Source organism: Agelaius tricolor, unplaced genomic scaffold (assembly GCF_023055355.1).
Source record: "Agelaius tricolor isolate 1412-34295 unplaced genomic scaffold, bAgeTri1.0.p SCAF_11, whole genome shotgun sequence".
Lineage (NCBI taxonomy): Eukaryota > Metazoa > Chordata > Aves > Passeriformes > Icteridae > Agelaius > Agelaius tricolor.
Genome location: NW_027269271.1, coordinates 20,965,357 through 20,980,773, shown reverse-complemented (window position 1 = coordinate 20,980,773; position 15,417 = coordinate 20,965,357). Strand labels below are relative to the sequence as shown.

The following is a 15,417-nucleotide window of genomic DNA, read 5'->3' as shown; positions in this document are numbered from 1 at the left end:
GCACATAGATTTATTGTAGCATCATGTGTGTGCAATTGTTGATGAACATCTTCTGTTGGAGGCTGAATACCTGCTGTGTTACAGCCTCGCTTTTAATGTTGAGATAGCATCTCTGCCAGCATCTTGCTGATGCACAGACAGATACTCATAAAAGGGCCAGATCTCACTTGGTGTTAAATGCCTTCATGTTTCATTAAGGTTGATGGCAGTGGAAGGCACACAGTGCTTTGCAGGACGAGCAAGTCACAATGAGCCACTTGCCCTATGTGCTTTTTGTGGCAGAATTATGTCCCTAGTGTATACATTGCTCTGGCTGCAAAAGGCTGACACCCTTTTCCATTCGCTGGCTAGTGGCTTGGAAAGCAAGGGTCTTGAGGTTCTCTCAAATTTCTTAGTACCCAGCAAAAATTTAGAGAATAGGGATCACACTTAGCATATGATGGGTGTTCAGATATTTCAGCCAATGCTGCTATGAGTCTCGAGTGTTAAGGCTTGCAGTTTGCCTTTTAGGCTTCCTAGGCAGGAATTTGTCTGGTAGAGGGAGAATGCAGATCTGTCCAGAATTGGCATCACAGAAAAAGAAAAGATCTGGAAGTGCCAGGTATTAGCCTTGCTGCTTAGCTTGTGTTTTTGGCCTCATTACACTAATCCAATTAAAGGTTGATGGGAAAAGATAACGCACACTCCAGTGAAGGGGTTTGTGTGGCAACTGCTTTCCTTCCTGGGCATCTGGAGTGGCCTAAGTTATGTTGTGCATCACCACACCTCCTCAGGCCCTGCAGACCCACTGGTGTCTCCATGTGCCATGGTGTGTGCTCTTCTCCTGCATTGTGTCTCTCTTATTACTAATGGAGCATGGATGCATTTTAGCTGCTGGTCAGCCCTCATTAATATCCAGAGATGACAGGTTGACATTTGTAAAGAAGACTTGCATTGACCTTCATGTTGTGCATCGGTGCGGTTGCCGTACAGTGCCCTGTGCTGGATGCTTCTCCCTGTGCTGCCTCGGGAATGCATTTGTGTTAGCAAAGGGACCGACTGCTCTGTAACCCTTTGCTGCTGTCAGGAGTGCAGGCAGTGTAGCTGGATGTCTCTGCATCCCTCTGCCCATTCCAGGACTGGTTGCTGTAGAGCCTCCATCCATCCATCCATCCCAGTGAACAGGACTGGAGGGTGTTGGGGTTGCGCTTGTGGCTCCTTGTGGAGCTTTGTTATTTGGGAACTGGAACCTTAATGGAACACAGCTTTATAGCAATAGCAATGACCCGTCTTCTTCCTTTTCCTGGCTCTTGTCTGGGGAAGCAGTAGAAGAAAAGGCTGTGCTGCCCAGGCATCCTGAGTGCTGTCAGTTGCCTGTCTCTCCCCGAGCCCACGCCGTCCTGGCTTGAGGACTGCTGCAGCCTGCTCGACAATGACATTTATTAACAGAGGGGGCTTTGAAAAAAGGCAGACTGCTCCTGCACAGGCTTCTCACTGTAACTCTGTCTCCTCTCACCAGCCCGTCTGAGGCAATGGCTGCTGGTGTTGAAATTCATTAGTGTTACCTGACAGGCGATGGAGGCTTGCTCTGTCTGTTCCCACTTCCCTGCTCTCATGTCCCTGCTTCATGCACACTGATATTTAAAGCTGATGTGTGGCTCATAGGCTTGTTGTACTGTGACAGGTCTGGGGGTGGTTGAGAGAACTGAGAGGGTGGAAGGAAAGCAAAGAGGGAGGGAGATGGGACCTGTCTCAGGGTTTCTGTGAAAGCCCAGGGCTTTTCAGACCCTCTCCAGATGTACTGTCTTTCCACAGCTACTGCTTGTGAATTTTAAGAACAGCCAGGCAGGTGTGGTTTGTCTGATGGGGGGGCAGAGAGAGATGGCACTGTGTGTTCTTGGTGTGTGCTTATCTGGTGGAAAGCAAGAGCAGGTGGGTTCCTCTGGCCTCTTGGCTGCTCTGTGGGGCTGAGAAGTTGTGGATGGGGGGCCAGAGGTCTAGCACGGGGTTTGTACTTCATTTTGGACAGAAGCATGTTAGCACTGAGTGGCAAAGTGACTCCAGCACTAAGGAGGAGACACCTCCCGCCAAAGCTTTCAGATACACAGGAAAGTAACCCCAGTCTAACCTGAATTACTGGGATAATTCCCAGTTGGAGTTGGGGTTTGAGGATTTTTGTGGAAGTGTATGTCAGCATGCTTCAGTTTTTGTCGGCTGTGGTGTGGTTTGGGCTGTTCTTTGTGTGTGGGCCACTCTACTGTGTGTGGGTGCTGTGACATCACCCTGACAGAGGCCTCCTGGTTTGGCACTGTGGTTTTGGCATTCTGCAGCTTCCTCTTTGGGAGAGTATGGATCTACCTAAACTGCTTTGAATTCCTAGTTTGACCCCATCTCATGTAAGAGCAGGTTAAGTGCAGACAGGTGCAGCTTTGCCTGTTGCAGTGCCATTTCTCTGCTAAATCAGTTCAGGTGCCTTAGCATAGGCTGTTATTCCCTTGCTAGCTCGTGCTGTTGGGAGAGGACACCTAAGCTTTCCTCTTGGCACCGCAGACATGCCACTCTGCATCAAAACAGAGGAGCACTTCTGAGCTGTATGGTCCAGAGTGTTGACCAGCCTTGCTTTGAGCAAAGGGGCCCAGCTGAGGTGGTTTGACAGCTCCTCTCTTTCACCATGGTGCTGTTGTTGCTTCAGCATCCAGGCAGCTTTCTTCATCAGTTAGGGATTTCCAGGGCAGGAACCTGCCAGTGCTCTCCTTTGCAGCCCAATGCACAACTGTTGGCCAGGACACAATTAAAATGTTCTGCATCTCATACAATGCAAGGTGTCCAGAGAATGGATTTTTTTGGAAGGTTAAGATCAGGTCTATAAACCCCAAGATTTAATGTCCCTTTATCTTCCCATGGAGGAACTTGTTCTTTTAACTGCCTCAATATCAATACACCCTGTGTGTAGCAAGTGGCCCAATTTCTTTGTCTCCTGACATCCTGAACCCAGAAGCAGATGGACGTTAACCAGCTCTGATTAGTTGGGAGAATCAAGCATTAATTTTTTATACGCCAGAACCACCTGAGTGACGGAAATCAATTATGGCTGCCCCTCCCCCTTCCATATTAATGTGTTGGCTCTGAGCAGAGATGGAGGGACCTGTTGAAACGAGAAACCCCTATTTCTTCGTTTGACCCTCTAGATAATTAGGGTTAAATTGATATGCTATCGCACTGGTGACACATTTTATCTGCCTCTGTTTGTACAAGAGGATACAATAGTGGAGGAAGGACCAATTTGTGCCCTGCTTTAGCTAACCAGACTGAGATAAAAGGTGTCACTAGTATGATAACGTTCTTGCCTCATGCTCCTTTATTGTTGCTCAATTTGCCTTTTTTTTTTTTTAATCTTGTTCTTTTTCTTTCAGTACCCTTGGTCATATTTTAACTCCATGCCATCGCATAATGACGCCCTGCTAAATGTGTGTGGAGATAGGCAACTCTGGCTGACAGCCTTCCCTGATAACCGAATTCCAGCCCATCCATCACCAGGCTGCTCTCCTTAACTTAAGGAAAGTGATAACTAAAGCAAGGCCGTTTATCACCGCCGAGCTGTGCGCTTCTTGCTGCCTTAGAGAGAGCTGGCTTCAACAGCAGAAATGCAGCCATGTCACCTCACCTCCTATTTGCATCCCGTTCATCTCCAGGCTCCATTTACCCTGCAGGGTGGTGAGGCGGAGCTGGATGGAAATCTGAGCCTGGGCTGGTAAAAGCTCTCTGAAAATGGTGCAGAGTTGCCACTGCTGACCATGGCCTAAGAAGGACTTAGACGTGCTTAGCTGATGGAGGACAGTGTGCTACCTGATGTCACTTGCTCTTCTGAGCAAAGGTGATCTGCATTTTGGGAGCAGACAGAAGTTATGCGCTCCCATCTTTGCTTCTGGGAGGACAGAGCATCAGAGCTGCATTGGAGGCTGGAAAGTCCCACAGCCATTTTCAAGTTTCTCTATACTGAATGCAGTTTGGCTGATGGGGTGGTTTTTGAAAGCTTCCTTCCCAAAGAGTGAGAGCTTCAGTGTTTGGGAAGCTAGTTAGACCTCATTCAAAAACTGGCAGGATCATGGGATGTTGAATGCAGCAAAATGTGCCATCGTTTCTCCCTTACCTGAGGGAGGGCTAAATCCTGAGCTCTTTGCTAAAGCAAAGCTGCCCTCAGTGAGCAAGTTTGGCTCTGGCAAGAGCAAGAAGCCTGACTGAGCCTAAAAGCTTATTTTTCAAATAAGTGAATGCTCAAGTGAATAGTGGCTCTGATAAATAGACATGCTTCCTTGCAGCCCATGGTACTTCTGTTCCTCAGGAGAGCCACAGATGTGCCTTATTCAGTCCAGCCTGGAAAAGATGATAGAGAAACTCCTGTCTGGTCTCAAGGCTGAAGAGTGGAGGGGAACACTGGAGGGATTTCTTGGAGCTTGGGAAAAGATTTTGCAGGGGTATTTTCCTCGCCGTGGCTACCGGGAAACCTGGGTTCTGTGCAGTGAAAGCCCCTGGTTCCCTGTGCCTGGAGTGCTGTATGTTCAGACTAGACCAGACCCATACAGCAATCCTTTGCTAATCCTTGCTCCAGTGGCTGTGACCACAGTGGCCTGGAGCCACCAGGACTGCACCTTTCAGCTCAGGGATAGACTTATGTTCTGATCTGTGCTGCTGACAGCTCGCCGAGGTTATAACGTGAGTGTTGGTCTCCTGGTGCTTGAAAAACTTGAAGCCCCTCTGCTGCTGACTAGAAATGAGGGGAGCACAAGCTTGTAGGAGGAGGGGCAATGTCCTGAGGTCACACAGCTTCACAGGCAGTTTCTGGGGTTGTTACTTGTTTGCAAAAATGTGTCATTTATTTAGTTGACATATTTATTTGGAGCATTTATTTTCTCCAATTAAAGACCCACTGTCCAGCGCCCAGGGCACACTGCCATCAGTCTCAGGGTGAAAATAGAACCAGACTGTCCAGTTTGCTGGGCCTTTTGGTCCCACAGGGATAGCAGTGCTTTAGATGTCATTCGTTGCAGTGGGTGGTTTGCTGTCAATTCCTGTGGCTAACAAGAACAATGCTGCTCTCACTTCTTCTGGGCCCTATCCAGAAGTTAGGTAAATGGATAATTTTTCTTCTAACTGGAGCTAGGCTGAGACCTGTATTAATGAAAGCCTCTTGGGTTTGGAGGAGAAACTAATTTTTTGTAACATACCTTTTGCTAACTTCTGTTATCATCTTCTCTAGCTAAATGTGAGCGGACTGAAAGAGGTTGAGCTAATCAAGTGCCTATATTTAGACCAGTTGTTTATTTTAGATGGTTCCTTTTCTTGTGATTCTTGATTTGGGCACCAGCAAAAAGCAGCTTTCCTGGAGAAAGAGCTTTCTCAGCATGCTGCTTGGGGCTGGTTGGGTCTGTTCAACTAAGGGACATCATGGACATCTGTGTAATGGCTGTAAAGTGCATGGGGCAGGCTGCTGTTTGTGTGGCAGTGTGCAGTTGTGAAGAGTGACTCCAGGTGCTTTATTTCAGCACAGTGGTGTCAGATGAGCTGTGCCCAGGGACGGGACTGTGCTGTCAACTTGCACTGCTTGCCCTGCAAACGCCGTGGTCCTGCTCCTTGCAAGCTCCTTCTTTTGACAGCCTTCCTGCTTTCAAAGAGATTCCTCTGGACATTCTTATTCAAATGTATTTGTATTACTTAAATGATTGGTCCTGAATCATCACATGTACTTCTTCTCAGAACCAGGCATTTGACTTTGGCATAGGAGTCTATTACTTTGTTAGCCTAAGAAGGGCAAAGGTAGTACACAGATGGTCCCAGTGTGTGCTGGCTCTGTTGGCAACATATTCCCAGGAGATTCCTCTGGATATGTTTCCCAGCTTCCTTCCTTTTCTTTGCCGCAAAATGGAGGAGTCACCAAGACCAGACTGTACTACCCTGGGTCTCACATTATCTGCAAGTGCGTTATCTGTGTTGCTCCTTCATCTCCTTACTTGGGGAAATGTCTGGAGAGATGCTTCTCTGTTCACCAAAGGGTTTGGAGCTAAGCTGACCACTCAGGTACTGGCTGGGATATTGATGGTGCCCCTTGGGGTGTTTACCTTGTATCCACTTCTCACCAGAGCTTTTTCCTGTATTTCAGTCTTGAGTCTGAAAGCTAGTCTGGGCTATTCATGCTTTCCTCCTTGGAGAGCAAGAGAAGACTTTGCCCTGGACGTGGTGGTCTGTGTTCAGATGTTTGATCAGCTGATGCTGACACTTCTAGCTTTTTCTCCTCCCCTACAATCTCCTCCTACAACCCCCATGTGCCTGAGGAAGTTGGGAGATTCCCCACCCTCTCTGTTTGCAAAAGCTGATTCCTGGGGTTGTGACTTTTAACATGCACAAACAGCGCTAATTTAGTCATTTATTTAGTTGACATATTTATTTGGGATGTTCCTTTGCTTCACTTAAAGATCCTGTGACCAGTGCCCCAGGCACGCTCAGCAGTATGTGAATGAACAAGATCCATCAATTACTCTTGATCAGATCAAAGTGGCCAGGAAATACTCCCATAACTCATGTCCCTGCACAGGCTTGGCTGGAGCCACATGGTTTGCGACTCAGCGTTCCCCAGCTGAGGGGCACATCCTCGCTCCCCTGCAAACACACTGGGATTGGCACAGACTGGGAGAAGCAGCTTTCCTGAGCTGCTGGTGTCCCTTCAGGCAACTCACCTCCCTTACTGGTGCTGTTTTGTTTTGAGCCCTATTCCATCAGCTTGCTGTAGGAAGGGGGAGAATCAATACGTGTGCTCACAGCTCTGGCTGCTGTGCTCACATCCCTAGTGAGACAGTGTGCACCACCTTGTATCTAAGAGTTGTGTCTGCTCTCTTCTTCCAATCACCTGCTTGGAAAACAGCCTCTGCTTTCTTAACCCTACAGCATTGCTGTCTGAAAAATGAGTGCTTTGGTGCCTCCTTCCCTCCCTTATATCTCTTTTGATGTTTTAACCATAAAGGCCAAATGGAGAAGCACCAGGGCATGACAGGTGAATTGTCAGTCCTTCTGTCTGCCCTGTAAGCTGCTGGCAGAACAGGATGGTTTTGCAGGGATTTGTGATGGGTTTACTTAGCCAAGGAGAGCCTGTTTTCTCCAGTCGTGTTTGTGTGTTGGTCAGTGTGGAGAAGAGCTGAGTGCTGCTCAGTACACAACTGTTCAAAGTGTTTAGTCTAAAAGGTTTCAGCAGCCTGGATGTATGTAAGTCTTAAGCCAAGCTATACTCCCATGAGATTTTTTTGCCAAGAGCTATAGTGTTTCTGATGTGCAGCATGATGTTACAGCAGACTTGAGTCTTTTCCATCTCTGAACAAAATGCACTTAAGAAAACAGAGTTTGTGTTGTCAAGGCACTGATTGAATCAAACTTGCTCTCTCTTCTCTCTTACAGGTTACCAGGACAATGCCAGTACTTAGGGCTGCCGGTTGCTGATTACTTCAAACAGTGGATTAATCTGAAAAAGGTACTTCTGTGCAAACTGCCATGGTCCCTATCTCCCTGTCTCCCTCCTCCCCTTGTCCTTCACTTTTCCTCTTTAAGGAGGTGTCTAATAACTACTGCTGTTTTGCATTGAAATGAGTTATTTTCTCAGAAGCTGGGCTGAGCGAGTCCTCCAGCTCCCTATTGTATCTCCTCTAATAGAGTCTTACTGTACTTGATGGGATGTGTTCTGCAGCTGGGGAGAATCCCATTGTGGCAGGCACAGTGCAATGTCTGCATAATATTGGGACACTGTGAGACACTTTTCAGTGAAGGTTCTGTTGTCACCAGTATTGCTGACTTTGTTTTGTTTTGCAGCCATATAAGGCTCCTAGGAGCATGGTTCCCGTCAGATGAAATTCCGGTTAATAAATGTGGAAATACTCCAATATAAAAATCAGCATTTCTCTTTGTGGCATGGGGAAAGGGAGCTGTCTCAGCAGCACATCCACCTAAGAGATCAGTGATCACTTTGCTAAGCAAAATGCCTTGGACTGAGTACTGTCTGGTGCCTTGTCTTTTGCTGCATGCCTTCACTGGGTGGTTAAGGAGCAGCATGCTGTGCATCCACAAGGACCCCTGGTGCAGCTGCTCATCTGCACAGAAAAACATGGTGATGCCATAAGTCACAAACCAAAGTGGGAAGGAAAGAACAAGTGTGATTACAAGCAGGAGCAGGGTGAGGGAGGAGGCTGCAGTCTGTGCACAAGAGATATTGGGTTGGCCCCCTGGTTAAACCTTTAGATGAGTAACATTCCCTTCCCCCATCCAATTCAGTGCTTTATTTGGGTTTCTATGCCTTTTCCTGGTAATTAAGGGTCTCAGTAAGGGAATTTTCTTATAAACAGCTCGTTGTTCTTGCAGGCTTTTCTTTTGTTCTTTTATTTATTTATTGTTTTAAATGGAAGCGTGAGTGACAGGCTGAGCGGCCGCAGAAGGACAATTTGCATGATCTGTTCCGTCAAATAGGGTAGAACATGAACTTAACAAGGGATGCTGGCAGCACATTCCTGGCTGAACTTGTCAAAGGGTCTTGTATTTCCCTGCTGTCAGAGCAAATCTTTTGGCTGATTGCTGGTCCTTGGTAAATGAAATCTGAAAGCACATTGGGGCATTCTGCAGTTCAGTGACCATTAATGATCGCCATTTGAAGTTCACTAAACTTCCGGTGAATGGATAGCAGCTATATAACCAGCAGGTTGATGGCTGCAGAATAATAATACTAAAAAAAAAAAAAAAATCCCTGTGTACTGTGATGTTTGCTAAGAAGTAGGTTGATCCAGCCATGCTCCTCCTCTGGGCCTCAGGATTAATGACTTATGGCACTTTCCCATAGTTCAAGGCTTCTGGATTTAGTGTGTTAGGAGCTGGGATTCCTCATTATGTAGATGTCCAGACAAGTGTCTCTTCTTCAAGGTGAGCATTCATGTACTGCATGTCAGCAAATACTGTGATACTAAGCTGAGAGCTGCTAAGTATCCATGAATCCCAAGCACAGAGCTAAAGGCAGGAGCAGGAGGGAAGTTGTTTCAGTGAAATGTTCCTCTCTCCAGCTCCCTGAGCATGTAGGATGGGGGCACGTGGGTTGGGTTGTCCTCCTCTGCAGATGTATTACTTGGAAAGTAAAGCTTCAACCTCCTTCAGATTGTGCAGGAAAGGGGATGTGAGAGAGAAATGTTGGTCTTCTTCCAGCCTCTCTAGTCCCTTAAAAACAATGAAGTTTTTCTGACACTATAATACCCTCTGAACACAGAATGGTTCCAGGGACCCTGTGTCCCTCTGGGAAGTGACCCATGTTGCAGAGAAGAGCAGGGGCCTCTCCTGTCTTGTGGCTAAGAGCTGCTTCTCCTCAGACTTACCCTGGGCTGCTGATCCTTCTATGCCATGCACTGCTTTCAGGTGCTTGTGGGGCAACTGCCTGTGTGTTTTCACAAGAGAGAATTGTCTGCCTAGGTAACTAATTCTGTTGAAGCAGATGGACACAGTGGAGACTCAGTCTCTATTGAATGAGCTCCCAGTGTGAGACAGATAGGAGTGGACAGGTAACTAGCCCCTCCATTCATCCCTGCATAGCTCAGGTAGCCCTTTCCCCCTCCTCTGGCACATTCCTGACTTAGAAATACCTCCTAGGCTGAATCTGCCTCTGACCTGATCCATGAAGTAAATGAAGGTGTTGGAGGGTGGGTGGGACTTGCAGTGTGAAACTGATGATTTCTAGATCATGGATAATGCAGAGACTTGAATGTTTCAGATCTCAAGAAAACAGGCACATATGACAGAGAGCAGTTCCTGAAGGATGGCCCCACCTGCACCTGCTGGATCTTCTTTGAGTCTTTGCTTATGAGCAGTGATAACAAGAGGACCTGTCTGAATTAGGGAGCTCCTGCTGCAACTACCAGGCAATGCTGAAGTAGGATTACACACAGACAAGTTTGTGTACCTGTGTGTATTGCAGTAGCAACAAAATAGGTTCCAGATTCCTCTGCCAAGGCACACACAGCTTCCAGTCCTCTTTGTCTCTTGTTTTGTATCATTTTAAGAAACAGTCCTTGTCTGAACTCCCTCTGCCAGAGCATAAGATGCTCCAGAGCTCAGCAGATCTTCTTCCTGCGGTGGTGAGAGAGTCTTTCTCAGAGTTCATTTGCCAATAAATGTCCCTTTCCACTGCTGTGCTGCAGGAGCAGTTGAAGTGAGAACTTTGTGCCTGCAGGCAGCTTTCACAGTTTCCAAGACCTGCCTCTCGGGCAAGCTGGAGACAGGAATTGGCCCCAGTAGCTGTCACGATTACTTTGCCTCAGGCAAACCTTGTTGGATTGATCTGGCCGTTCAGGTGGTGGTGAGCTCCACATCTGACTGCTGCAGTGGTGGCCACAGTGTGTTGGGATCTGTAAAAAAGCCTTCTGTGGAGGAGGTGGGGGGGGGGAACTGCCTGTGTGCTTGACCATGTTTGCTGAAGTTTTACCTTGCCCTGTGCCCCCCTCCCAGCCTGCTAATGCATCCCTTCTGTCAAGCCTGGTCGGTGTTTGCTGACATTTTTAATGTCACTGAGCGATCTCGTATCTCTGGTGAACTGTCAGTGTGGAGCTCACTCAGGGCACAGAGTTTATCATGTTCTTCACTTCGATTAGCTCAGCCTTGTGGGAGGGCAGCAGAAAGCAGAGGAGGCCTTCTTTGAATGCTGCAACATTTCAGATATCCCCCTAAACCATCTCAATAGAGAGCCACCATCCCATCTGCCAGTTCTCCTTAGGGACCTGTCATGTTGATCTGCAGAGGCCCTGTGGGTTAGGACTGAGGTGCAGAACCTGAGCTACATCACTGGAGATGGATGCTCAGGTGGAAATGACAGAGAGGGCTTCATGTCAGGAGAGAGGGGCACCAGTGGAGTAATGTGTGCAGAAAGCAGGAGGCCATGGGTCCTGATTTATGCAAAAAGGAAAACTGCTGCAGCTAGCAAGCTACAACCAAGCTGCTGCCCGGAGAATATCCTCAGGTAGCCTGAGTAAACCCGTTACTGCTTATTCTAACACAAGGATCAGCTCTCATTTGTGCTCCCTCTGCTCTTTCAGGAGCCTCTGTGGTTTGTTTTCCAGGTCCCACTAGAGTTAGCAGCATGGTTGGTCCCATGATGAATCCTCACCCCTGGAGCTGGAACCAGCGCTGTGTTTGGCCGAGGACACAGTGCCTGCAATCACAGGGTGTTCAAGAGCCTGGCAATGGGAAATCCAGCAGGCAGTAGGAGTTGTAGGAGCACCATTGCACCACAGCATATCACTGAAGGAAGAGTGGTTTAAAGGAGGGAGGAGGTGGAAGAAGAGAGGTGAAGATAGATTTTCTTACAATGAGCTTGTGCAAGAAGAATGTCAGAAAGATGATGAGGGTATCAAAATGGCCAGACCAAATATGTTACCCAGATGATCTTTATGGCAGAGGCCAGTAGCTCATGCTCACAGGTGTAACAGGGAGAGCATGGCTTTAGTCAGCTTTCTCTGATTCCCAGCAACGGTCTCCTCAAGAACTGAGAGCTGTCCCTGGACCACTGTATCTAGCAAAGTCTATCTACCAGAAACTTGTACACCCTTTTCTGAATCTGCTCATGCTTTCAGTTTCTACAGCATCCTGCGGCAATGACTTTTGCTATTTAATTATGCATCAATTATACTCTGTTTACTCATGCATTGTGTGAAAATGCAGGTCCCTTTTTTCTTTTAAACCTATTGTCAGATTATTTTCTTTGACCTAGGTCTTGCATTTTGTGAAAGAACATGTGTTTCTAGTTCTTCATGGTGTTACTCTTGATTTGAGACCTCAGTCATATTGTAGCTCAATTGTCTTTTCCAGCTCAGCAAAACTTGTTGGAGGGCTTGCACAAAGGCACTTGTGGGCTCTGTAACTCTAGAATTGGCTTGTGAGATTCTTAACATGTGTGCACTATCCTTCCTGGTCTTCCATTTATTCTCTGGATGTTTTGCAGTTAAAAGATAAGAGGAGTGGTTTATGTATCCACTAAGGGTTTGTTTTATTCTTTGTTTCTCAAATTTTATTTCTTTTATTTTTTTTTTTTTTTAAGACAGTGTTCATACCCATCACTGAGCTGTCCTTTTCTCCTGGTATCTTTGACCATCTTTGATTTCTATTCAGAGGGTGCAGCATGTCTTTAGATACAGTAATAGTGGCTGCTTTAGGAGTGAGAGAAAACTGGTCTTAGTTTGACATCCTCCTGAAATTCAGGGGAGTTTTTATGAAAGGTAAGAGTTGAATGATGTGTGTGAAGGAATGCAACTTTCCCTCTCTGGGCATGATGAAACAGGCTTGACAGAGCCTTGGGGAGCACAGTGTGACCATGCTGGGGTGCTGTGGCTGTGCACAGAGCTGGCCTTTTCCAGGGCCAGGCTTTACTGATCTGCAGATATTCCTGTTTGGAAGTGAACTGTTAATACACATCCACAAATATTTTAAGGTCACCTACTTGCATTGTGAAATCTGTCAGAGGAAGCATGTAATAGGATGTTTTTGTTAATATTTGGCTACTAGAAATAAACACATCTTAAACAAACAAAGATTTGCTAACAGCTTTCTGTCTCTCCTCTGAATTAACAATTCCTTCTGCCTTTGGGGTGGGAGGCAGGGCTGTACTTCTCAGGCACTTGGTGCTGAAGTGTCTTGAGTGCTTTAGATGAAGATCATTGAAATGGGTGAGAAATGGTTTGTGTTAAGCCATACATTTGGAGGTTGTTTTTGTGGGGTCTAACTTCTTGAGGAGTTAGAATGATTGTTATCAATTTCCTGTTTATTGAGTTACTGGCTGCAGGGAATATAAAATGCCTGGTAAGGTTAGAAATGCCAGAGGAGGCATTTCTAACCTTATCCTCAGGCAAAGAGCTTCATGGCCAGAGCATCAAGCGCATGAATAAATGTTGCCTCCTAACTGTGAAGAACTGTGCCCAGGGCTTTGCTGGTTTGTAGCATGGGTGCCTGTTCTGAGACCCTGTCAAACCTTCCTTCAGTGGGACCTGGGCTTGCTTGGTTCCTTGCCCCATCAGTGAAGCTCTTGGCTTTGGAAAGTCTCAGAGGGCAGAAATGGGAGAGGTTGTGAAAGGAAACACAAGAAGTGTGACTCCAGAGCTAGGGAAGTAAGGATATCTCTTTCACAGAGATGAGGAAAGTGTGGCATGGCACTGGTTCATAGTTGGAAGGAAATGGAAGGAATTGCTTATAACAGCAAAATGACTGTGTTTAATAAATACTTTGCTCTGTATTTACAGAAAGGCAGAGGTTGCCATATTGCTGAGCAAGAGGTTTGCTGTTACAACACAATTTTCTGATAAAAGTCAAGTGGTGAATTGGTTGGCATTTTGCATAGCTGGTTTACAGGAGTTTTAAAGAGCTGGCTGAGATGCCCTGGACTATTAATAAGTCTTTGAACATGGGGGAAGTTCTAGAGGACTGGAAGAAAGCTAATGTTGTACCAGTAATTTAGAAGGGCAAATGGGATGACCGATGAAGTAATTATAGCCCTATCATCTTGACATTAATTCTGGGCAAAGTAATGAAAAGCCAGATATCATAGTTGATTAATAAAGAATGAAAAGAGGGTAATATAATGCCAATCAATGTGGATTTATGGAAACTAGATCTTTTTCAAACTAACGTGATATTTTTTTTATGAAAATACATGTTTGGTTGATAAAGGTAACAATGTCAATGTAATATACTTCTAGAAGGCATTTGACTTGGTACCTTATGACATTTTGATTAAGAAACAAGAGTGATACAAAATCAACATGGCACACATTACATTGATTAAGAAAGAGCAAACTGACAGCTCCTAGCATTTAATTGTAAATGGATAATCATCATGGAGTGCATGTCTTCCTAGTGGTGTCCCACAGGGATCTATTTCTCAGACCTCTTGTATTTAACACTTTTGTCAATGCCCTGAAAGAAAACATAAAAATTATTTTCGATAACATGTGCAGATACTGCATCTAGAAGGTGGCTGCTGTTGGATTTATAAACAGGCAATCGTGAAGAGGAGCAAAGGGGCTGGATCACTTCTTTCTTTGGGTTTGGTTTGACCAGTGGGATGTTGGGATCCCATCTGCATCAGAAAGAATTCTAGAAGCTTGGAGACTGGATGAGAACTGCAAGACGTGAGGAGCACTCGCCATGCAGCAACAACCCTGGGAGCCATTTAGGGTACCAGAGAAGGCTAAGGGCTGTAGTTGCCAAATATCTAAAGGGAGATGTGATAAGAGGTTCCTTCATGGAAGCAGACAGAAGCATAAGCAGTTCTAGTTCCTGGAAGCCAAAGCAAGGTAATTTGTGTGCAGATCTTTAAGTGTGGGGTAATTAACCATTGGAACAACTTACCAAGGGCTGTGGTGGATAATCCAGCTCAGGAGGGAAGGCTGTTTTCCTAAAAACATCATCTGTGGTTTAGACAGGAATTTGGGGCAGTGCTGTGGCCTGTGCAGGTCAGGCCAGCCGATCATGGTTGTTTCTTCTACCGTGATGATCTTTGCCCGTCTGTCTCGCACAGCTCTGGCCCCTCTGTTCCTTGCAGTGAGAGCACTCTCGAGGGCTCCTGGCTTGGGGAGCACAGACAGCAGGAACAACACAAGGCTGGGAATGCAGGGGGAAGCATCCTGGGGAACGCAGCACCTCTGGCATGGTCAGAGGAGCCCTCCTGCTCTGGGGCTGGAGCACAGAAGCCATCCACGACTTCTCCTTTAAATCTGTCGTGCAGCTGTCTGAACTCTGAAATTTCTTTCACTCTCTCCCTCGCCTTGTTAACATGTGTTGCCTTTGGGGTAATCAGGGAAAAAATATTATGTCCTTTTACAATTACCGGGTTTTGGAATATTAAAATGTCTCTCTGCATCGGCAGTGTTATTTTGATTGGTATTCTAACCTTTGACTAGCCCATAAAGCGAGCCGCTCTTCAAGCCAATATTGCGGGACTGAAATTTAATTCCGAAATGATTCCAGATAATAGGGAGACAGATAATATATGCATGAAGGATATTATGTTTGGACTAAATGCAGCAGGGCCAGGGCTTGGGAGTTGAATAATAGCCCAGAGTGAGTTATAATCTGTGGGACAGAAATACCTTACTGTCAGGGCCAGGAGAGGAACTCTTAAATCAAAGGGAGGGAGATGAGGAGGGAGTTGAGGATAGTCATCTCAACGGGAAAGGGCATCCAGGAGAGGCCTTAAAGGAGCGGCCCTTTCTGTCCTTCTGCAGAGCAACCTGTCCTTCCTTTCTTACTTAATAAGGAGCGCTGAGTAAAAACGTACTTCGAAGGAAAACCAATAGGCAGGGGATTCTGGAAGTTCTTGGCAGTCTTTTCCTTTTGTCTTCCTGGATTCCTTAGAAGAATGTACAGCACGGGTTGATGTCT

The 15,417-nt window shown here is 46.3% G+C and overlaps 1 protein-coding gene across 2 annotated transcripts in view; it reads left to right on the top strand.

Moving 5' to 3' along the window:
* The window catches only part of ERI3 (ERI1 exoribonuclease family member 3), a 129,481-nt gene that overhangs the window by 44,425 nt on the left and 69,639 nt on the right, over positions 1-15,417 (top strand). For both annotated transcript variants that reach the window (XM_071436573.1, XM_071436574.1), the window contains exon 6: positions 7,423-7,495. In XM_071436573.1, coding sequence (XP_071292674.1) covers positions 7,423-7,495 — 73 coding nt within the window. The remainder of the gene's footprint in view (positions 1-7,422; positions 7,496-15,417) is intronic.